General features: G+C 45.7%; 1 protein-coding gene across 7 annotated transcripts in view; it reads right to left on the minus strand.

Moving 5' to 3' along the window:
• Nucleotides 1-23,411, minus strand: part of LOC137880580 (plasma membrane calcium-transporting ATPase 1-like) — an 87,091-nt gene that overhangs the window by 53,280 nt on the left and 10,400 nt on the right. For 6 of the 7 annotated variants that reach the window (XM_068721998.1, XM_068721993.1, XM_068721996.1 and 3 more), the window contains one exon: nt 3,044-3,492. In XM_068721998.1, the coding sequence (XP_068578099.1) occupies nt 3,044-3,239 (196 nt within the window). In that variant the 5' untranslated portion in view covers nt 3,240-3,492. Of the gene's footprint in view, nt 1-3,043; nt 3,493-19,501; nt 21,671-23,411 lie in introns of those variants that run through there. The other variant, XM_068721994.1, reaches the window with a different exon arrangement.

Raw genomic sequence — 23,411 nt, forward strand, 5'->3', positions numbered from 1 at the left:
ACCGTGTGAAGTCGCTAACCGCCGACATAATGCTTCTGTCGCTGAGCTAATCGGGTTTGGCCCAACAGTCGACCGGCTATCAGACGGAGGAGCAAAACCCTGCGAACAAGCGTTGTGTTTGAGGAACGTGGGAAAACGCGACTCGTCGACCGCGAGAAAGGTAAAAGGTGAGGATCAGGTGACCGCCGTGGGAAACCCGGGTTTCATGCAGGTTTCACTTCATCCCCAGAGACACAGTGCTGACTAGACACTGTGTCTCTACAACGTAAACAACAACACTGATAATCAAGTCATAATCCTGAGGAGATCATTTCAGTCCCATATTTTTAATACTTAATAATGTAATCACCTCTCTATGTACTGTTGTTGTTTGTTTGGTTAAATCTTTGCACTATTGTTTAGTTAGTAGATTCATTAAGTAAGTATCTATCTTTCTTTTGTTGTTAGTGGCGGAGTCCGCCTCTTCCACAGACTCAAATGATCTTTAAAAACGTACTGCTAAAGCAAAGCCACCATTTCATGCTGCTGCTTCACACCGAAAGTGTTGAGCTGGATAACTATGGGGGGGGGGCAGTCAAAACAAGCGAGGTCATAGCTGACTGCCACTGAAGTTCATGTCGGAGGATCATCTTTAACGACCTGCTGAGAGCGAGCCGTTTGATGGAGAGCTGCAGATGACGGACTTCTTTTTTTTTTTTGTTGAGAACACCTCCGACACGTCAGCGGGGTAAACAAGTGCTTTCCAGCGTGCTGTGCACAGCATGACATCAGGCCAATTAAAAAGGCCAAAGGCCAATTATTGACTTCCTCTTATTTCATTAAAAACAACATGAGGCAATGAATCCTCTCAGCCCCCCCCCCCCCCCCCATTCCGTTTGGCTGCGCTGTAAACAGATGAACCGGTTCTTCTTCGTCTGTTGCATATTCTGACAGCGTAGCAGCTCAAAGTGTGTTCGGGGCCGTAGTAGTAAAACACACTTTTTTTTTCCCCCCCAGAGCTTTCAACCGTATCATACGGTCTTCAACAGTTGTCAAACTTAATTTAGTAAGTTTAGTCGTGGTTTGTTCTTCAGCTGTACGACGTCTTCTGTGGCTCTGGAGTAAAAAAAAACAACAAAAAACAAAACAACAACCCTGATGATGTCATAGTGATGTCATCAGGGTCCTCTGGGCTTCAGCTTTGAGGTTACTCAAAGCTACGAGTTTAAAAGCGAAAGTCTGCATCTCACACTGGAGGTGTGGAGTTTGAGCGGTTGTAATTAAAAAGGCAGTATTCCAGCTGCATTGTGGGAAACGTAGCATCCAGTGGGGGTTTTTTTGGGGCTTTTATCTGGAGTCTGATAATTTCATGGAAGTGAAATACTGAATCACTGAAGTACTGTAAACTAAAAGTAAACTCAATGAATGCTGATGAGAAAAGGCAGTACGTGGAATGAAAGACCGGTGTGTGTGTGTGTGTGTGTGTGTGTGTGTGTGTGTGTGTGTGTGTGTGTGTGTGTGTGTTGGCCTTTAACCTTACATTGAGCCCCCCCCCCCCCCCCCCCTCCCTCCTTCCTTCCCTCCTGCTGTGAAAATATAATTACACTTTCTTCATTAAAGTGAGTAATTTCTTGCGTGAAAGACGCGTCTACAGCTGTCCTCTGATTACTAAATGGAACAGAGCAATGATCTATGGAGCCATTAGGGGAACGGGCTGGAACTAATTTCAATCCTGGAATGGACCGATGGCTGCAAACACACACACACACACAAACACACACACACACACACACACACACACACACACACACACACACACACACCAAAAGATGAGAGAGGGGGAGTTAAATAACAAACAGCAGTGCGTCGGCCATTTGCTGCCTCACTTGAAGCTCTGACGGAAATCCAAACGGATCATCGATCTCCACAAAGTCCGGAGTGTTTGTTTGTATTATTATGACACCATCACCTCCTGATGTGTGTGTGTGTGTGTGTGTGTGTGTGTGTGTGTGTGTGTGTCTGACATAATCATCATTATTACTGGTGCATTTTCAGCGGTGGAAAAAGGAACTAAGTAGTCTACATTTACTCAAGTACTGCGCTTAAGTACAATCTTGAGGTACTTTACACTTCTACTTCACAACATTTTGGGGGGGAAATTTGCAATACTTTTTACTCCACTACATTTATCTGACAACTAACTTTCTGACAGCTTTAATTACAAACGTACTCAACAAACAAATCAAGAAATGAACATGTATTATGTATTATTATAGGTTACGATAAGACTTTATTGATCCGTGGGCGGATGCATTCACAAACTACCCAGCAGTTTATTAAGTACAAAATAAAACCAGCTGCAACAAAGAGATGCGCACATTAAAGACCTGGTTGGTAACGGTTTCATCTATCAGAGGCTCCAGGACAAAGACACATTCTGTTGGGTCCTCGTGAAGAAACAAAACCAGATTTGTACTAAGAAGGAAAGAGGCAGCATGTGTGAGTCGGCCAGACGAATGGAGCGTCAAACACATTGACATACAACCGACCGACTGACACGCAATCAACTTTTTGGGCCGCCGCCGTATTCGCCTGGTTGGTTAATGAACTTTGACCGGTGAACCCTGGTATCGACAGGCTGACCTTCAGATCGGCCACTCAACGCAACAGATGATTCAAACCGCTGACTCCAATATTGATTAATAGAAGCGTACCGGACCGGCGGACCATTCGCTACCGACCCGAGAACAATTAGGTCCAAAATAAAAAGAAGAAGTTATTAGGCTATAATTAGGCTAATTATAAACACGGCTAATTGAACTGTCTGGACTGTGCCTCTGCTCACAAATCCCTGCCTCACACACACACACACACACACACACACACAGGATATTGCTTTTGAACTAAAGCAGGCACGTCAGTCATCACCCGGTTTGACGGCGCTTTGATTGTAGATAGAAGGCCTAATGTGTGACTTTTAATATCCCAACAGTGTTTTTGGAATAAAAAATGAATCTGAGTTAAATCACTTCTTGTTTTTTTGGCGTGTTGTGACGCGTCTCACCTTCTATAGGGGATGTTTTCAGGCGGCGGCAGATGCCCTGCACGTCTCCGTGCGCGTCCTGTATCTTGCCGACGGCTTCGGAGCTCCGCAGCTCCATCAGCTCCCTCAGCTCCATCACGGTCACCCCAAAGTCCCCGTCATGGTTGCCCTCCGCGACCGAATTCCCCGGAGGGTGGTCCGCCGTGTTGTTGGCCATGTCGGTCCTCTTCACAGCGGTGTCGTTAGTGTTGGTTTCGTAGTTTGTTGGTTTTTTATTCCTCCCGAGTGTCTTTTTTTTCTTTTTCTTGTCTTTTAAAAGCGTTAAAAACTGGGCTGTCAGTTCACAGGAATTGTGGGTAGTGTAGTTCTCACAGGAGGCAGGAGATGAGCGCTGAGGTTAGCTCCTGACCCGGACGTGCATGCTCCTCTCGGGTTACCATGGAAACAGGGGAGTAAACATGTTCTGGTCTCTGCAGAGGAAACAGAAACAGGAAAAACAGGCTTTTATAAAGCAGATTCAGACAGGAAGCGGTCAGAGATCAGTTTAAGACTCTGATTTTCACTAATTAATAGCACAGAGACTAATTGGGCCAATTAGAGGAGAGTTTCTCATCTCAGATTATTAAAGGAGTCCACCGGCTCAGCGAGGTCGTTAAGATGTAAACGGATTATCGCTTTGTGCCGCTCCTCTGAGACGCATGATTGGATGGTAAATATCTGCTGCTCTCCATGAACCGTCTGCTCTGAGGTTACGACTCCGATATAGAAACAAAAACGGATTTCATTCTTCGCAACAGACGTGGGAACGACCGGAAAAATCGAACAATACGTCAAGTTCAATCTGCTAAAAATCAAGTTTGAAAAAGCCAGAAACCTTAATGGACACACGCATCAACAGTCACACTTATAAGGAAGACTAAGGAAAAACTATTTCTTTGATTGATAGGTGGAAAGAAGAAGTCACTGTGTGAATATATTATAGCGTAGAACTCCACCAAGGCCGCTTCTATAGGTGAAAATAATGAGCATCCGCCTTGTGATTTGGATCCGCTCCACACTCCAATGGGCCCGCCCACCAAGTTACGTGAAAATCAGGTCAGTAGCTTTATCGTAAACCTGCCGACAACATAACTATCCGAACCGCAAATAAAGCGATGAGAAATCAGGGAGAAACCACGCGAGACACCGTGGTGAAGACAAAAGGTATTAGAACACACACGTGAGTAGCTGGACTACTTTGTCCTGCTGGTGAAGAACACACTGCAGCTCTGAGAGCCAATCGGCATCAAGCAGAGGACGATAAAGGGAGAATTCCACGGGGTCAGTGTGTGTGTGTGTGTGTGTGTGTGTGTGTGTGTGTGTGTGTGTGTGTGTGTGTGTGTGTGTGTGTGTGTGAGAGAGAGAACCAGTGTGTGTGGCCAAAGTGTGGCATTCCAACCCATCACCACAGATTATGTAAGTGCACTTCAAAGGCTGTCCTCCATTTTTCACTGTTTAGCGGTCCGTCATGGACACACACCACACACACACACACACACACACACACACACACACACACACACACACACACACACACACACACACACACACACACACACACACACACAGCATCACAGCCTGTTAGAAAAGACTGCAGTTGGTGCTGGAGTCCGGGTTTGTGGTACTGGTGACACTGGGTCAGTGGAAATGGCAAACGTCGAGCCATTTGGAGAGCAAGTACAGTGGAAAACAAGAAGCACGTCACACGGCTGGTTTCTCCTCAGAGCGGTTAGAATAATGACTTTATTTTTGCCTTTCAGAAGAGATATTTAAAGAAAAGGGCCGAAAGCTGCTTGTATAATATTTTGGCACTGGGTCCGCAGGAGGAGCGACATCGCTGCGGTTTCACTGAGATGAAACGTTTTAATGATGCATTTTTTTTAAAAACTTTATTAGGGACACTTGTACAACGTCATCCAGCATAATACAACCGCCCCGCCGTGACATCTTTACGAAGCTCATGATGTTCGATTTAAAAGGGGATTTTCTTTTTGGCAGCCGCTTTAAGCTAAAATCGACGGAGTCAAAGTTTGTACCTTTTCTTTCATAAATCAAAAGAAGCAGATACTTTCTAACACAGTTTCATGTCTATTCAAGCCTTAAAGAGCTCCAACTGAGGCTGGGCAATATGTATCGATACCGTGACACGAGACTAGATATCGTCTTAGATATTCAATATCGGAACATTTTCATGAAGCGTTGTCTGAACTTACCAGACTGTTGTAGCTGTTCTATTATTTGCATAGTCATGATATCCACATTACTGATGATTATTTATCAAAAACTTCACTGTGTTAATATTTTGTAAAAGCACCAATAGTCAACTCTAGCGTCACTCTGAGCTCTACAGGGTTCTGTTGGTTCGCTCCACCGTGTCCGTTCAGAGCCTCTGTGGCGTCTGGTCTGTGACACGGTTGCCTGGAGGTCCCTCAGGGTCTAAAACCCCCGGAACTGAATCAGGAACCAGAGTCAGGACTCATTACCTCTTCATTAGATAAGACTCAATAAACGAGACGTGAACCCAGGCACTGAACGTCGCATTCAGCTCCTCCATGTTTGTGCCTCCAGTGGAAGTCGGGTAAATTAGACCAGCAGAGGATTATTAAGTGTCACTTTTGATTTTTTTCTTTTTTTTTTTTAGGGGGACCACAAGACAGCAACAGATTTACTGTGTCCTTCTTTATTTGCTGTGCATGAAAAGGTTTCTAGAAATTTTTAATAATTGCCACAAGGAAGCCAATTCGTCTCCGTCTGTTAACCTGTAACCTCCTCCGTTAGTGTGTGTGTGTGTGTGTGTGTGTGTGTGTGTGTGTGTGTGTGTGTGTGTGTGTGTGTGTGTGTGTGTGTGTGCGCGCGTTGAACAGACCAGAACAACGAATCGCTGTGTTCACTAATTATCCGTCTGTTCATCGACCAGAAGTCGAGTCATTACTACAACGAGACAACAGAGGAATAAAATGAAATAAAATGGCCGCAGACGTCAGCGCATTAATGCTTGTTGTACACTATTACACAAATACTCGGCGATGTCATTGTGATGGAACGTGTTAATTATAGACAATGAGGTTTAATTACACGGGCACTAAGAAGAGGGACAGAACAAGTATTTCATTAAAACAGAGCAAATAGGTGCATCGGTCTACATGAACGATTCGGATTCACATTGGAGCCACAGAATGGTTTAGTCTAAAGTTAATGGAGACAATGATCCCGAAACATGAAGCTCAACAGACACTCTATCCCACGTCGTATGAAGTCAATACAACAAGTGACTAGTTTTCCCTTTTTTGGATTGAAAACTCTTTCTAATCTTCACTTCACAACATTAATATATATATATATATATATATATATATATATATATATATATATATATATATATATATATATATATATATTGCACAACATTTTGGAGGTAAATATTGTACATTTTACTCCACTTCATTAAAACCTTTGTCCCTTTGCATATTCAGATTTTTTTTAACACATGAATGCATCAGTAATGAAAGTCCAGAAATATAATTCTGCTTGCAAAATAAGTACTTTTACTTTTGGTACTTTAAGTATATTTTTATTCTTGTAATGTTTTACTTTTAAGACTTTGAATGCAGGACTATTAAAGCCAATGTGGAAGTTTCTTAAAAGCTGCGTTCTCTCTAGTGTCCACCAGGGGGCGACTCCTCTGATTGTATAGAAGTCTAGTCTAAAATGACTCTACTTCTCTCTTGATTTATTCCCTCAGTAAACATTGTAAACATGAGTTTATGGTCTCAATCTCTAGTTTACAGTCTTCTTCAATACAGCATGATGTTCATTTACTACATTATGGAACATTTAGAGTCAAACAGACCCTTTAGTATGCTTTAGGGCGGGGCTACCACAGCTAGCTGCAGTAATACTGGACTAGTTGTTTCAAAACACAGAGGCAAAGAAAAGCATTAGAATGATGTTCAAAAACAAAAAAACTCTGAGGTTTAAAAGATACGATAAAAGTCAATCAAACACTAATAGAGACTAGAATAGTGAGTTTACTAGTGCAGTAGTAAGTCGTAGTAGCTAGTCGACCTACTGGAGCGCGGCTAGTTTATGAGTGCTGAGTCGTGGCGTTGATGCGTTTTACATGACTGACCATGACATTACATCACTTTCTCACGGGGTCAGCATTAACTCCGGTTAGTGGTAATGTGGAGATGGTGTGGAGACGGGCGAGTGGTGCTACCGACCTGTAAGAGACCCATGTAACCGAGCTGCGCTCCTTCACTGTTAAAGTCCAAATGTTGAGTCTTTTAGCGTACCCAGAACAGAACACTCGCGACAAAGCTCTCATAGAATCTGTGCACCGGAGCTCAACAAATCAGAATAGACACAATCTCAAAGAATTCAAGACTGCATTTAAGGTCACTACTGCCTTAAACCATTAAAAACAACCAGCCTGCTGTAGTTTATAGTGTATCTGATGGTAGCTTCACGATACAGCTCACTGTATTTAGGTTTAGTTGTATTTCACCATTTAAAGCAACGTTTTCCAACACAATAGTCGTAGCATAAAAACGGGATCCTACTGTGAGCTGTGGAAGAGGAGAAGAAGATTTATGAAAGAAAGAAGTAAAACTACACAACGGGCACATTTTGGGTGGAGTTCCACAAACAATACACACACACACACACACACACACACACACACACACACACACACACACACACACACACACCTTTAGAGTTTGTTAACTGCACCACCGCACCCACTTCAGTCCAAAGAGGAGCATTCCTACCTTTAGACCTGATACACCTGCTGACACTCTCTCACACACACACACACACACACACACACACACACACACACACACAGACACAGACACACACACACACACACACACTCACCTTTTCCTGCCCTTCATGTGACTCAGTGTGTGTGTGCGTGTGCGCGCGCTTTAACAAGCAAGTGTTTGATTAACGCAGACTAATACGTGCACATACACACACACACACACACACACACACACACACACACACACACACACACACACACACACACACACACACACACACACACACACACACACACACACACACACACACACAGCTCCACCAGCTCTGCCACGCTGTTACTTAGCACTTAGCTTGACACGTAGCATTAGATATTAGATGCAGCGATTGTTCTACAAGGAGAGAAGGGAAATGATTTGTAAAAGCACGAGACGACACCAACAGAGAAACAGTTGACCTTCACGTCCTTCTGAAGAACTGCTTCCTGTTTTCATGGTTTCTCATTTTCAGTCCCTAAACTCTCGTCCTGTAAGTCAACCTGGGTTTGTCGACGGTGATGTTGTGTCTCTCTCTCTCTCACACACACACACACACACACACACACACACACACACACACACACACACACACACACACACACACACACACACACACACACACACACACACACACACACACACACACACACTGACTTTGAGGATGGATTTGTTAATCCTGGCGTTTATCTTGAATTACAGCGCACTCTTATTTTGAAATAAAAGCCAAAGCTGGTCGAGAGTTGAAACCATTATCAGCACTGATCATGTGATTGCAGTTACATTTTCTATCACGTACGCTGCTGTTCACAAGTGTGTAATCTCCTGCCAATGGACTACTTCTGAATGCTCTTTCACGCTTTTATTTTGTAGAACGTCCTCCATACGAATACATGGTGTTTTGCATGACGAGTTTGTTTTGTAAATGGAGGACAAAACGCCGTGCAACAGCTGAATGAGAACAGAAGAAACCAGCAGTCACTTGTAAAAGACACAGCAAGCTTAGCATGTGCTTAGCATGTGCAGAAAACCAGAACCAGTTCCCGTTTCAGTGTCAAGAGCACAACAATGGACAATCAACATGCAACGTGTTGCTTTAGTGAAGCTCTTTGTCAAACTTCACTATTTCACTTCACTACTGGAACATCAGCTGAACATACGACGGACTGACTGATCACAGCTTAAACCTCTTCCGTCCAAACAATAGACTGCAGAGGTGCCAAAGGAAAATGGCTACCCTAAATATTTAGAGCCCACATTCACAGATTCAATAATGATGGAGGGTCACTGACGCTTTTCTGGACTGGAAAACAGAATTGGAAATCCATGTTATGCAACACTGTGGGGCCATCAACCAATTCTTCTTCTTTTCAGGTCAAAACTATTTCAAATGTATACAATAGAGAAAGTCTGATTTTGTTTTTTTTAATTTCTGTTAAAATAGACATTACAGAAGGAAAGAAGAATATACGATAGCCTATAAGTATGTAAGGGAAGTCTTCCAACAGGTCATAATGAGTTTCATGTGCTCATCTGAATTCATATTCATATCACTCTTACATTAGAAGTCTAAAGAAAGAGAGGAACATCTCACCAAATGTGTGGACGTAGGTTGACCCTCCTCTGCAGCCCGAATACATCACTGACCCCAAAAACTGTTACTCTACAGCTCAGGATGCAGCGACTTCCTGTTTACACAGCTTTTGATTGGACGGCTGCTTCGCGTTACTAAAACAATCTTTACCAGCTGAGACATTCCTCACATTTTCAACGTCGGAACCTGGTCGGAACGAATCACTGGTTTTGAACCAGTCGGTTAAGAACCGAGGACGACGGTGAAGACAGAAGGTAACTCTGTGGTTCATCAGTGAAGCAGACTGAGTCACCGACACCAGATGAGCACAAGTTTTCACCACAAAAGGCCACGGAAAAAAAAAGAGACAATGCGAGGCTGAAATGAGTTACAGAAGCTAGACAGGAAGTGATGTCAGGACTTTAGCCCTTTCTATATATAGACGGAGCATCTATGCCGCAATAGAGGCCAGCCGAGAGACTGTGTGTGTGTGTGTGTGTGTGTGTGTGTGTGTGTGTGTGTGTGTGTGTGTGTGTGTGTGTGTGTGTGTGTGTGTGTGTGTGTGTGTGTGTGTGTGTGGGACAGTGAGTCTGTTCTCTGTCCATCTCATCCGTTTGTTATTGACTCCAGATGAAATTATGCTGCCGCCACCATGTTGCCAACCACTCAGCTTTTGTGTGTGTGTGTGTGTGTGTGTGTGTGTGTGTGTGTGTGTGTGTGTGTGTGTGTGTGTGTGTGTGTGCGTAGAAAGTGACCAATAAAAAGGCCAAGCGGAACTGATTTATATGTTTGAGGGTGAACCAGCAGAGGGGACAGTCTGTAATCCTGGACCTGGTGTGTCTGTGGGGTTTTCTTCACAGGATTTTTGCAGAAATGATCCAACATAATGTGTGTGTGTGTGTGTGTGTGTGTGTGTGTGTGTGTGTGTGACACAACATAAACCAGCAGGCATCCTGTTTCATGCTGTGTTCGTATCATTTGGAGATGGAAAGATTCTCGTGTTTATGACTTGTGGATGTTTATTGTCATTGGGTTTTCCCTCCACACTCCAACGCTAATGTGGAGCAGAGGCTGGTGGAGGAAGAAGAAGAAGAAGAAGAAGAAGAAGAAGAGGAGATTCATTTCTTTTGTTTGGGTGTTTTTAGTTTGGACAGAAACCTTTTTTGATAAACACCTGAACATGTGCACACGTCGTTTCACACGTAAACACTTTTCAGAAATAATCCGCCTCGGCGAGGACGTGATGTGGGTTTTGGCAGAGCGCTCGGCGGGATTACATTTTGGTTAAACTAAAGAAAACCCGAGGAGCAGAATGAGTCACACCGACTAACATCACATCCGCCATGTTGCTGCTGCGAGGGGAGAGAGATGTAGAATAAGACGGCAGAACGCCGGACGACTCCTTTAAAACATTTGACCAAAAAAGGCTTTTAGCGCTGGTTAAATTCTCATGAGGGGCCGCATCAATCAGCTGTTTGTCAATAATCCAACACTCAAAGCTAATCCAGCACCAGAGAACGTCTCACAGCAAAGACCTCTCCATTAAAACAACCGCCGGTTATCATGTGACTGAAGCTCCACACTCAAAAAAAAATCAGCTGAAGTGGTTCTATTTGCTGAAAAAGACCGCTGGGGATGTGGTCAAAAGCTCCGGGGAAAAAAAAAAAAGGGGAGTAAGTGGGCCACGAGGGAAGGCTTTCCACAGAGTTGTAAATTATACGACCTCTTATCAAAACCCTTTGCTGTCTCTAATCTCCGTCTGCCTCTTCTAGCTCATCGGCCGTCCTTCTCTGCAGCTTGGACTATTTCATCATCACGCAGTTATGAAACCAGGACGTGAACAAACAAGACTTAGTGAATGGGAGGCCGGACACGCCTCCTGTCGGAGAAGGTCACGATGTCCCTGAATCCTGAAGACAGGCGCTCCCATTCACCAACTTTACACTATTATACAGCGAACACGTTAGAGAGTGCACTAATCCACTGCATGGACATCACAAGAGAAAACACGTGAGCAGCTTCACTTCACCAAGGTTCCACTCTCCAGTATCTTGCATCAGACCGTCACCCCCCCCCCCATGTTCAGCTGCCGTTATCCTCCCTCCTCTTCCTCCTCTCTGCCTCTGCAGACACACCTGCTCTGCATACTAAAGCAGCAGCCTGCACCTCCCTTCTCCACACACACACACACACACACACACACACACACACACACACACACACACACACACACACACACACACACACACACACACTCCCACTATGCAAACTGGCTGCTGGCTACACCCTCGACACAGAGAAGAACTTTTTTTTTTTTTTTTTTCTTGTTGCACCCAGCAACAGATCTCACACACACACACACACACACACACACACACACACACACACACCATGTCACAGACTTCAGACAGACATTTCTACATGCAGAGCACGTCAAGCAGCCGACACTGAGCTTGACTGTTTGGTCTAGACAACGATGTGTGTGTGAGAGAGACAGAGAGAGACAGAGGGGGAGAGAGACAGAGGGGGAGAGAGGGAGAGAGGGAGAGAGAGTGTCGCAGCATGCCAGACTGAGTAACAAGAGAGCGAGAGAAGCCAGGAATGCAGGAGACCACACCCATATCTGCAGTCATGTGACCAGGGTGGAAAAAGGAAATCCCCACACTGCAGAGAGACCGAGAGGCAGGGGTCTGGACTCACTGTGGAGCGTCACTCACACACACAGTCACTCACACACACAGTCACTCACACACACACACACAGTCACACACACACACACAGTCACACACACACACACAGTCATACAGTCGCACACAGTCACACACACAAAACTCAAATCCAAGTCTAGATCTAGGAATCATCTCCGGGACATTTTCACAAACACACACGGCTGTTTGTGTCTCAGTCAATGATGCTCATTGTATGGACAACTACAGAGGAGCATCCTGCAATTCTGGACATGTGCAACCCCCCCCTCCACCCGGACACGGACACACACACACACACACACGTCTAAAAATGATGCAAAAGCAGAAATCAGTTTATCTAGGATTTTAAAAATGTCACCATCCTTCAGAAAGAAAGGGAACCCGACAAGCCTCTAAAGATTGTTTCTATAATGTAGGACGAGACGTCGGGACAGGTGTCATGTGATCAAACGTTTTGGACCAAACGACCTCTTGTTGCTCTCACAGGAAGGTCAGAGAAAAGTGCACCGCGGCAAATCAATCCTGGATGTTGTGATAACTTCTGCTGGATTTAATGGGATTGATCTCGGACACGTTACGTAAATGGAAAGACGGGTGAGAGCGGGTTCAAACTTTTGATCACACTGCGGATGATCAATCCCCGACAGCAGCTCCTCTCCTCTCCTCTCCTCTCCTCTCCTCTCCTCTCCTCTCCTCTCCGCATCGTAGGGAAAGCCGGAGCAGAACTGGAGTCGGACCGGTTGAGCCGCTGCCGGTGTTTGCTCAAGGTTCAGCCGGTGTCTGAACGATCAACGTCTCTTCAAAGGCTCTCGCTGGGAAACGTGATACGTACGATGAAAGTGAGATCGTGAACAGCTGTATGAAAAATAAAATCAATTCTCCCCCCCCCCCTTCCCTGATGTCTGCAAACATACGCTGAAGGATGCATACGAAGACGTGTCGAAGATTTTCAGATATGGATTTACATGCACAAGGTTAGATCTTAGAAGACCAGGGAATATTGATGGTATACAAAAACCTCTTTCATCTGTTTTCACAAACGCGCTTCGACATGATCAGTGAAAGTCACAGTACGATGAACTCAGAGGGTTCAAAGCTTTCTGTCTTTTCTGTTTGTTTGAAGTATTTTGGGTGTTTTTGCACCCTAAGCACAGCAGGCTGACCACATCTTAAAAATGCCGACTGAGCGAGACCGAGTACAGCCGTGGTTTAATCTCACGACAGCAACAAACGGAGGCTGGAGGAACATTAATGCAGCGCGTTGAGCGACAGGAAAGGTTGCAGATTTGTAAAAGTAGATTAGCTGGAGATATGGGGGACCGGTATTTTATCCCTTGTTCCGCTTCTATGTCCAACGGGAAATCTGAGAGTCACTTTAAAATCACAAGTTATGAAGACGCGATGCACACGATCTGAAATTATGAATAATTGTATTGCGTATGGCCTCTATATTATTATTATTATTACTGATCGTGGGAGCTTAGAAAGTTGCATTCAAATGAAATAAGTTAGTGAAGTCCTTCACACGCTGTCCCCTAACCTGTGACCTGCTTACTGAACAACCAGAGGGCAAAGCATAGAGATGCTACGAGGGATAGAATAGACATTATGTATTTGTTTAGACCGTCTCAGCAGTGGTAATGTGTCCCGCATTGTCCCACACAAACATACTCTTTGTCCCACATTTGTTTTGTGAGGAACTGGTCACCCTATAGTCAGAGAGGGTGAGGACTGATGGACCTGTAGAAACTGAGCTGACGAGTGACATCTAAAAACAGGGTGTTCATTCAGCTGTGTGAACACACACACACACACACACACACACACACACACACACACACACACACACACACACAGAACAGAGTCTTTAGTTCCATGTAGAAAGCTCATTCCTGGGATTCCTGACAGACTGGCTGGATGACTGGACAGTTTGGACAACCTGAGGCCTCACTGTCTATTGTACTGCTGTGTGTGTGTGTGTGTGTGTGTGTGTGTGTGTGTGTGTGTGTGTGTGTGTGTTCCTTGACTGTTTCAGTAGCACATAGAGATAAAGCTGAACTGTCCTCTGTCTTCAGACCTCCCCTCTCTGCAGCAGACAAAGAGCTTTCTTGTTCCCGTTACCGACCTCATGTTACATCTTAACGAGCAGTGACTCTGCTCGTTAACGAGTACAAAAAAATCTGGAATCTTCCAACGTTAAGATCATGTGGAATAAAATCTTGATTATTATAATGACACCGTCGAGGGCCTGCGTTACTGCGTAAGTGCTACTGCGACGTTTTTAATAGCCGATTCAAAACTCTGGAATTTACTTCCTTCTATCTGGGTTTCCAGGAATCCACTTCCTTGTTGTCCACTAACTGAGCCCGATCCTGTATTTCTAATGCAGCCTCTGTAGAGACGTGTTCAAAGGCTGTGGTGGTTACACTGGTTTTGTCATCCCGATCATGACAGGAGGCGCTAACCAACGAGCTAAACGGTTTCTTCAATAGGTTTAGCTCACAGCCCTCATCTGTCTCCGTCTCCCCCCCTCTGTCCCCCCTGGTGAGCTGCATGGACACAGAGCCCTGAACATCAAAGGGCTCTTCCACCACCCTCCCCTTTCTGTGACAACTGGCCAGGTTAGAAGACAGCTGGAGAGACTCCACCAAGGCAAAGCTGAAGGACCCGATGGCATCGGCCCCAGGGTCCTGAAGACCTGCGCCGTCCAGCTGTCTGATGTCCTGCAACACCTCTTCAACCTGAGCCTGAAGCAGGAGGAGGTCCCGGTGCTGTGGAAGACGTTGCGCCTGGTTCCTGTACCAAAAAAAAGCCGACACCATCTGGCCTCAACGACTACCGAGTGCTGCTGAGTGAGAAGCTGCGGGAGGTGGGGGTGGACATGTCCACCGTCTCCTGGATCACCGACTACCTCACAGGCAGACCGCAGTTTGTCCGACTGGGCCGTGTGCTGTCAGTGATACTGGAGCCCCACAGGGAACTGTTCCGTCTCCCTTCCTGTTCACCTTATACACCACTGACTTCCAGTAGAACTCGGGGTCATGCCATCTGCAGAAGTTCTCCGATGACTCTGCAGTGGTCGGGTGTATAAGGGACGGACGGGAGGAGGAGTACAGGGCAGTAGTGGAGGACTTTGTGGAATGGGCCGGTAGAAACCACCTGCTTCTGAACGTGGCCAAGACCAGAGAGATGGTGGTCGACTTCAGGAGGAAGACGACGTCTCCACAACCGCTGAGAGTTCTGGAAGAAGAGGTGGACATGGTGGTGGAGTACAAGTTCCTGGGTGTCTCCATCGACAACAGACTGAACTGGAAGACCAACATCAACGCTGTGTACAAGGAGGGGATGAGTCGACTCTTTTTCTTGAGGAAACTTGGATCCTTCAACGTGTGCAGCAAGATGTTGGAGATGTTCTACCAGTCTGTTGTGGACAGTGCGCTGTACTTCTCCGTAGTCTGCTGGGGGAGCAGCATTGGAGCCGGAGACACCAACAGACGTAATAAACTGGCTCCATCATTGGCTGCAAACAAGACTATCTGGAACAGTATTGTATATATTGTGCATTTTCCGAAGAGAGGAGGGAAAGACCCGAGTCGTGCTCACAAAACGCAACATTTCCTGCTTCAAAATTAAAGCCTTTAAAACAACTTTTATTGTGAAGAATTTAGACGCGGAGCTTTGTTAGCTACTAATATTCTACTAATACTGCAGGGAGCAAGAGTAAGCAGCAACAATAATGGGGGACCTTTATTGTGAAGAATTTAAAAAGGAAATGAAATATGTTTATCCATTTTACAGCCACTTCACGAGGTGCATCCCATCACGAAAGACAAGCGTGACCACGGCCAGAGGTAGCAGTTTGACTTGAGAGACAGAAATTTAAGAAAATAGAAGTGGTGTTGGAAATGAACACAATTTCAACACATCATAGAATGGTGGATTTGAACAATACAATGGAATTACAGCTGAAAATCAAATCGGACAGATTTATGCCAATAACTCTGAACACCAAGTCATTTTGAGACTTCCTCTGGTTGCATCTCTAGCCGGAGCTGGCTTTCTTGGAGTAAACTGAATATTTTTGGGTTTCAGACTGCTGGAGAAGTCGGAGAGACAAAGAGGCGTCAGGAGAGACGCTGCTCAGTGCCGATACACTCTAAAGTCAGAAGGACAAAAGGAGACGACAGCAGAGAGGAAACGTCCTTCATCCAAGAAACGTCACCCGGGAGAAGTTAGATCTGAACCAACATCTGGAGAGCGTCCAGAGGTTTAATAATCCTGTTTACAGCCTGAAGCTCAGTCTGTTCTTCGCTGCGGCGTCCTGATCCGCACTGATCACAAACCCAAATCCAGCGAAACGGACCTGCAGCAGCCTCTTTGTGTCGGTCCCCAGGTGTGACTGTGCATGAGCAGCAGTCACATAAAAGCCTCCATTGTTGCGGCAGATGAAGGAAAACACACACGCACGCACGCACGCACGCACACACACACACACACACACACACACACACACACACACACACACACAGTGGAGGTTGAAAGATTTAGAGCACTGTCCCTTTAATTTTTAGTTTGGGCTTTTTCATGATGCAATTTTGTCCATTTGGGGTTTTTTTTGTACAGACCCTTTTACAGTTTGTCAACAGTGATGACCTACGTAAGTGTGTGTGCACGCAGTTTGGCAACTATAAAAGGTCATTAACCACCAGATCACAAATGTGACCTAAACAAAAAACGGACTTTCCAGACCCGTGTGCTATCCGTGAGAGAGAAGAACACGTTAGCAGATGGCCCAATACTTAGAGGCCGGATGTATCCATTGTTTAACGTTGCACCAGTGAGAAGACATTGCGAGCAAACAAGTGACTCGATGGCTACAACTACACCAAGACATGGACTCAAAAAAAAAAGGTGCTCCAAACTCGGGAAATTTTGTTGTGTCCTGTGGTACCTTAACGCAGCTTCCACCCGTAGACGCTGCCGGTGTTTCAGTTTAACGAGTGGCCGTGTTAAGTGGTGACGGCAGAACATGAAGGTGTCCTCGTGTCATTTCTAAATACGTACTCATTGATGTAATGTTACTGTGAGGAACTACAGACACGTACGGCTGGAAGTCACCAGTTAGCACGGTCGCTTTATTAACCGACACACCCGCTGCTACAACCAGACATTTTGCTGCTGTTAACGGTTTAATTTCAGCTTTTTAATCTTGCCAACTCGTCTAGATGTCTGAGGCAGAACACCACTATTCATTACCAACGAGCGCACACGTTTTTGTCCATATGAATAGTTTCTCCCGGTGTCGTGAGGAAGATGTGCTCGTCACAAACCACGGTAAGAGCTTCTCAGCTCTCTGTGGCTGTTCCTCTTCTTTTCCTTCCTGTCATATTTATAAACTTGTTTACTGACCAAAATGCAACATGTCCATATCTGGTTAGCAACCGGTTATTATTAAAGAGCAGCAGGGCTATTAGCGACCACTGAGACAGCTGCTCTTGTAGACTGGACGGAATCATTCACTGCCGACTGGTTAAAGACACATTTTAAATTGAAGAGAACAGCTAACATGTCAGACCGACTAAAAGCTGTGATTATTGAAATGACATGTTAAGACCAACCAGTTTGTAATTTGAGCGTTTGTCTCTAAAGACTGAGACTGATGAGTCAGCAGGTGTAACTTTATTATTCCTTTCAACCTTGACAAAAGGCAGCGCAGACCAGATCCACGCCTTCATTCTTACCTTTCACAATAAAAGTCAAAAGGACATACAATACTCATTCATCATGCTATGGGTGCGAAGTTCACGTGTCCACAATAGTTTGCAGTGTGTGATAGAAGCTCTGCAGACGCATCTAAAAATATTCAACATAAAGAAGCAGTGACTGACCGTCCTTCACTCTGCTCCACACGGGAACTCACAGTCAAACTGTTTAGCATGAATTTATGCACATATATTCATGTTTCCTCCTCCTATTCCCACTCTGACCTGCGTGCTCTTTGAAGGGGAACTCCTTTGAAGTGCGTCAGCATCTGTGCAGCAAAGACCCCCCCCCCCACTCTACCCTACCCTCCCCCAATTAGCTCCGGCAGCTAACGAGCTCCGCAGGGCGTCCCGGCTTTGATATGGCCCAGGTGAAAGCACCTGCAGCCGGGGTCGGAGGTCGGCTGACCTCTAAGCTGCATACTGACAGCAAGAGCACCGCGAACTCCCCAACAAAAAAAAAAAAACCCTGAAGCTTCAATCAAACAGTGAAAAGTCTGATCTTCCATTGACTCATCTTTTTCTTCCATATATGCCATGAGCAAATAGCTTAAAAAGGAAATGAAACAGAGAATTCTTTTGAACAGATCATTATAATCTGAATATTTCATTCCCTCGGCACGGTAGTTTGAATTTTGAATTAAAAAAAAAAGGCCCCGATTGATGACCCACATCTGAACCATGACACGCCGTCTCTTCGGCTACATGTCTAACCTGCAGCGGGCCGACTCTCAGGACTCGGGTTTCAGAGCCGGTTCTGTGTGTGCATACAGTCGGCTGTGTAATACAATATCAGACTATAAAAGAGGGAGGGACTGAAGCGCGAGAGCGACGGCAGGTCGTGGAACATGAGAGGAAGCAGGCGGAGGAAGGAAAAAAAGAGGCCGATTGCCGTCCTGACAGCTCAACATTTCCCTCTCGATAAGCAGCAGAAACAGGCGGCTGTGTGTTGACTAAAGAGGAAGCTGCTGGCTGCTCCCGGTGCAGTGGATGCGAGGGGCTTCTGGTCTGTGGTCAGGCTAATACAGGGTCGCTCTTCAAAAAAAGACCCGAGATAAGCTGCTTCCTACAGCTGTTTGTGAATCGGTTGGGTCTGACCAGAAGCGCGTGTTGAAGGCCAAGCGCACGAGGGACAGGTTTGCCCTCAGGGCGTTCTGTCAGAAAGCGTGTGTTTTTCAAAATCGACACGTGGGTTTTTAAAAGTACAGCCGCTGTTTTAAATGGCCGACACTTCAAAGTGTCTGTGAAGCGTCAACCAAATCGTGTGCGTTTGTTTCTGCAGACGCAGTATCTGTTTGAAGGGAGCAAAAAAAGGGAATAAAACGCAAAGGATTTTTCCCCCCCAGAGGATGATCTTTTGTTAACAAATTAAATTAGTAATTAATAATAATACGACTACGGCCACTTTCACCGGTTAAAATGACAAACGTCGCCGGCCGTAGGTCACAACAGCTGTCACTACAGAGAAACAGACTAAATGTAAATTCATTCTGATTGTCAGGATATTGACCCGGGCTGACCCCAGACTCTTTAAAAATGACCCATTTCATAAAACACCAACAGAGCTATTTAACCCGCAGGTGGTCAAAGGTTACCTGTCGACATGCAGCTGAACAGGCGTCTCCTGGTGACGTCACACACCGTGGGCGTGGCTTTTTACAGCCAGAGGTCGCCCGACACGTCGACGAGTGGAAACACTTCTGACATTTAGAGACAAAGTGAAGAGTGAAGTGTGACACACTTTGTCCTGCACTTCTCAGACGGTCACATGACGCCGACTGCTCCGACATCTGAACCGTGCGCGGGGGGATGTTTCCTCTCTTTGCCTGTTCACGGTGTTTCAGCGCTGTCATATTTTTAGTTTCTTCTTCTTCTACATTTACCTCAGGAGGAAAAACGCTGTCGTGTCCCACTCGGTGTGTCCTGCTTATCATCGCGCTGCAGACAGCCGCTGTTATCTAACGTGTGAGATAGACGCGCCATGTCTCTCTCTCTCTCTCACACACACACACACACACACACACACACACACACACACACACACACACACACACACACACACACTCTTGAGTTAAACATATTTGATGTTGTTAAAGGGGAAAATGTTCTCGTTCATCGTGACTGAAAGTCGGTGTCATCGCCCGTTCTCGTGTTCCGTCTGAATTCAAAGTCCACATGTAGAGGAGAACGCTCCAGACGCCCGACGACACGACGATCTCTCTCTTTTTCACCAAACTTTATCGACACAAACAAAACAGCTGCTTTCGGACCACATGACGGCCGGTCACTTGTTGGTGGTTGCTTCTTAGTTCGAACGGTGTCATTAATCTTACAACGGCGGCTCCACATGTACAGGGTTTCCTGCGTCTCAGAGCAGGGGCCACGCGGCCTCGCTGGAATACAATCTCTTTTTTCTTCTTTTTTTTTTCCCAGAGAAGAGGCACTTTACATCACACAGCAAATGCTACGTATTTAATGAGAGACTGAATTAATGATGTTGCAGTCTGGTGGAAATGTGAAGATATAAATAATGACGAGTTTCCTGCAGGAATCATGGAGTTAAGAGTCGTGTTATTGCTTCATATAGATTTAGATGCTACATCTGCTGTTTCCTTTTTTTTGAAATATATAAAGTCAGGCCTTGTGATACGATATCGCGATTACTTTTAGATTACATTATTTTGAACCTGTTTTCTGACGATCTCTGCTCCGTCTAATGACATTCAGGTGACAGCATTGTCGTAAACTAGAGCACATGTACAGCGCAGACTGTAAAAGACATATACACGAAGCAACATTACTCCTGTCAATCAGAGCAGGTCAAATACGCTCAATGGGAGCATCAGAGGACGGGCTCAGGTCTCCATCAGAGTACAGGAGTCATCACGACGACCATCATTCATCCGGACGGTGACGGTGACGGAGCGCCCGGCTCGGCCTCGGGAGAGTCCCGCCGTCCGTTTGATTGATTCCGCTTCAGCCTCCCGCTGCACACTGAAGCATCCTGCAGTTTAAACGTCCTCACAGTCCACGAGTCAAAACAGAGAGATTCACAGCAAACACACTTTAGAACCGTCAGGAGGAAGGTCACCGTCCTTGGAGCTCCGATGCGTCTCCGTCAGCCCTCCTCCGCTGCAGGAACTCTACTAACCCGCCATGCCTGTTTTTTGACATTTTGGCAAATTAGCGCCGTACCAAATATGCCGAATTAGCGATTAGCAGTCCCTCTCTGCGATGCACGCGGAACTGTACATTCAGCTATGACTGGATTGCTTTAATACCAAAGAAAGTCTGAAAACGAGAACATTCTCAGGCAAGTTCTGGAGTTCTGACAAACATCTTTTTTTTATGATTTCTAAACACAATTACGGTCGCACTGAAACCGAATACGTAGCGTGTATCATGTCCATGTGCCGAGATTTGATGGAGTTATTGACATGACAAGTTAATAGCAGCAATCGGGCACTAAGTGTTTTAAAGTACCTTCATTTCCTCCGTGTGCCACAGCCGTCGAGGCGGCCGCTGCTCAGTAAGTGGGCGAAGCTGTACAGTCACTTCCTGTTGTTCTCAGACACTGGCATGTACCTTACCCTCTCACTCCATGCGGTATCTCAGCCTCAGCCAACGTCGGCCTTTCTAGGGACGTACATTTAGTAGAAGCACAGGGAAAAGACCCACAAAGAGTTGCTGCGGTAGAGACGGACTAGAGGTGTTGTTTAATCTGACTATTACACTTCCTGGAATCCTAACAGCCATCGGCCTCCTCCAGCCCTCCGCAGAGAGAGAGAGAGAGAGAGAGAGAGAGAGAGAGAGAGAGAGAGAGAGAGAGAGAGAGAGAGAGACAACATTACTCAGCCTCAGATGACTAGTGGAGGAGCATCTTGTGACTGAGAGGCAGCGTGGTAAAAAAAAAATAGCGCCTCACAGTCTGCTGTTTGTTGGGCTGAAAACCAGTTGGACAATGTGACACCAAACATTCCTGGGTTTTTATGAAAAATAACAGTTCGGCCTGTCGGGAGAGCCGAGCAGAAAAACACAAGCTGCCATTTATGTGGACGGATGGGGAGGAGGTGTATCTCGCCGTCCAATCAGAGAGCAGCTGAGCGCTACGGGGGGGGGGGACGACGACACACGTCAGAGTCCTGCAGGTACCCAGCCTGAGGATGCATGGTGCCCGTTTAAAGAGCTGCAGAAAAATGATGATGTAAATATATAAAGATTTGATCAACACATACAAAATGAAATGATGAGTAAACGGGACAAACAAAAAGAGACAAAAGAAATGTCTGGTGTTCATTTGCAGCAGCAGATTGGGGGGTGGGGGGGGGGGTCATTTTGAAACTTTAAATGGACACATGAACACATTTTTACTGCCAGATTAAGCAATAAAGCTTAGCTTGGTGAGGGAGAACGGCTGAGGAAGCGCTACATCTTCTTAAGCACGTTTAGAAACTGAATTTAAAAAACAGCAGTGGAGGAGCTGCGCTGTTGTTGAGCAGATCTGGGAAAATATGTAGTAATGCTTAGAGAGGCCTTTTTTGTGTGTGTGTGTGTGTGTGTGTGTGTGTGTGTGTGTGTGTGTGTGTGTGTGTGTGTGTGTGCAGCATCAGCTCAGATCCTCACGGCAGATCAGTGCATTTTGTCAAGTCTGCACAAAACCCCAAAAGCACATTGGTGGGAAAAAAGAAAACCTACTGTTGCGCAACAACAATACGTGATCCATTGATCACTTCATCTCACGCACAGTTTAGTTCAGACACAAAGAAGTGTTCAGATTTGATCGTTGTTCACCAAACTAGTAGATTAATCAAGGTGTTTCAACTTCAACCCCTTTTATTAACACTTCAACTTCCAAAGCCAAAACGCACACTTTCATCCCAAACGACGAACATGTTTCTCTCACTGCCAACACATCTCTGCTTCTTCCTCGAGGATGGATTAGCGAAGACAAACGGCATCGTTTCTACCTTCCCCTACCACTGAAAGCAGAACAGCTCCACGCATTTCAAAGCCGCATGACAACGTTGTGAATGTGAAACCGTGCCGCACGGACAACCAACGCACAGCTCTCTCTCTCTCTCTCTCTCTCTCTCTCTCTCTCTCTCTCTCTCTCTCTCTCTCTCTCTCTCTCTCTCTCTCTCTCTCTCTCTCTCTCTCTCGTGAACTTTGAAATGAAAAGCCACTTCAGTTTCATTGAGCACATGATCCCACAGAGCCGAGGCTAAAGGATTGCTGAACTGCGGAAAACACAACCGCAGGTCAGACAGAACAAACCTCCAGGTCTGATGTCACCGAGTTATAACGTCATGCAGAGTTCAGGAAACAGCTGACGGTGAACTCGGGCGTCGTACCGACTCTCCTCCACAAGCAGCAGAGGAGCGAGCAGGTCCCTGTTCCCTGTGACAGCAGAGTGTGAGTGTGTGTGTGTGTGTGTGTGTGTGTGTGTGTGTGTGTGTGTGTGTGTGTGTGGGCTGTGATGAATGGCTGCGTGTCGATTGTGTGCAG

This window comes from Cebidichthys violaceus, unplaced genomic scaffold (assembly GCF_023349555.1).
Source record: "Cebidichthys violaceus isolate CVI_PGR_0920_01 unplaced genomic scaffold, fCebVio1.0.p SCAF_29, whole genome shotgun sequence".
NCBI classification, from domain to species: Eukaryota; Metazoa; Chordata; class Actinopteri; order Perciformes; family Stichaeidae; genus Cebidichthys; species Cebidichthys violaceus.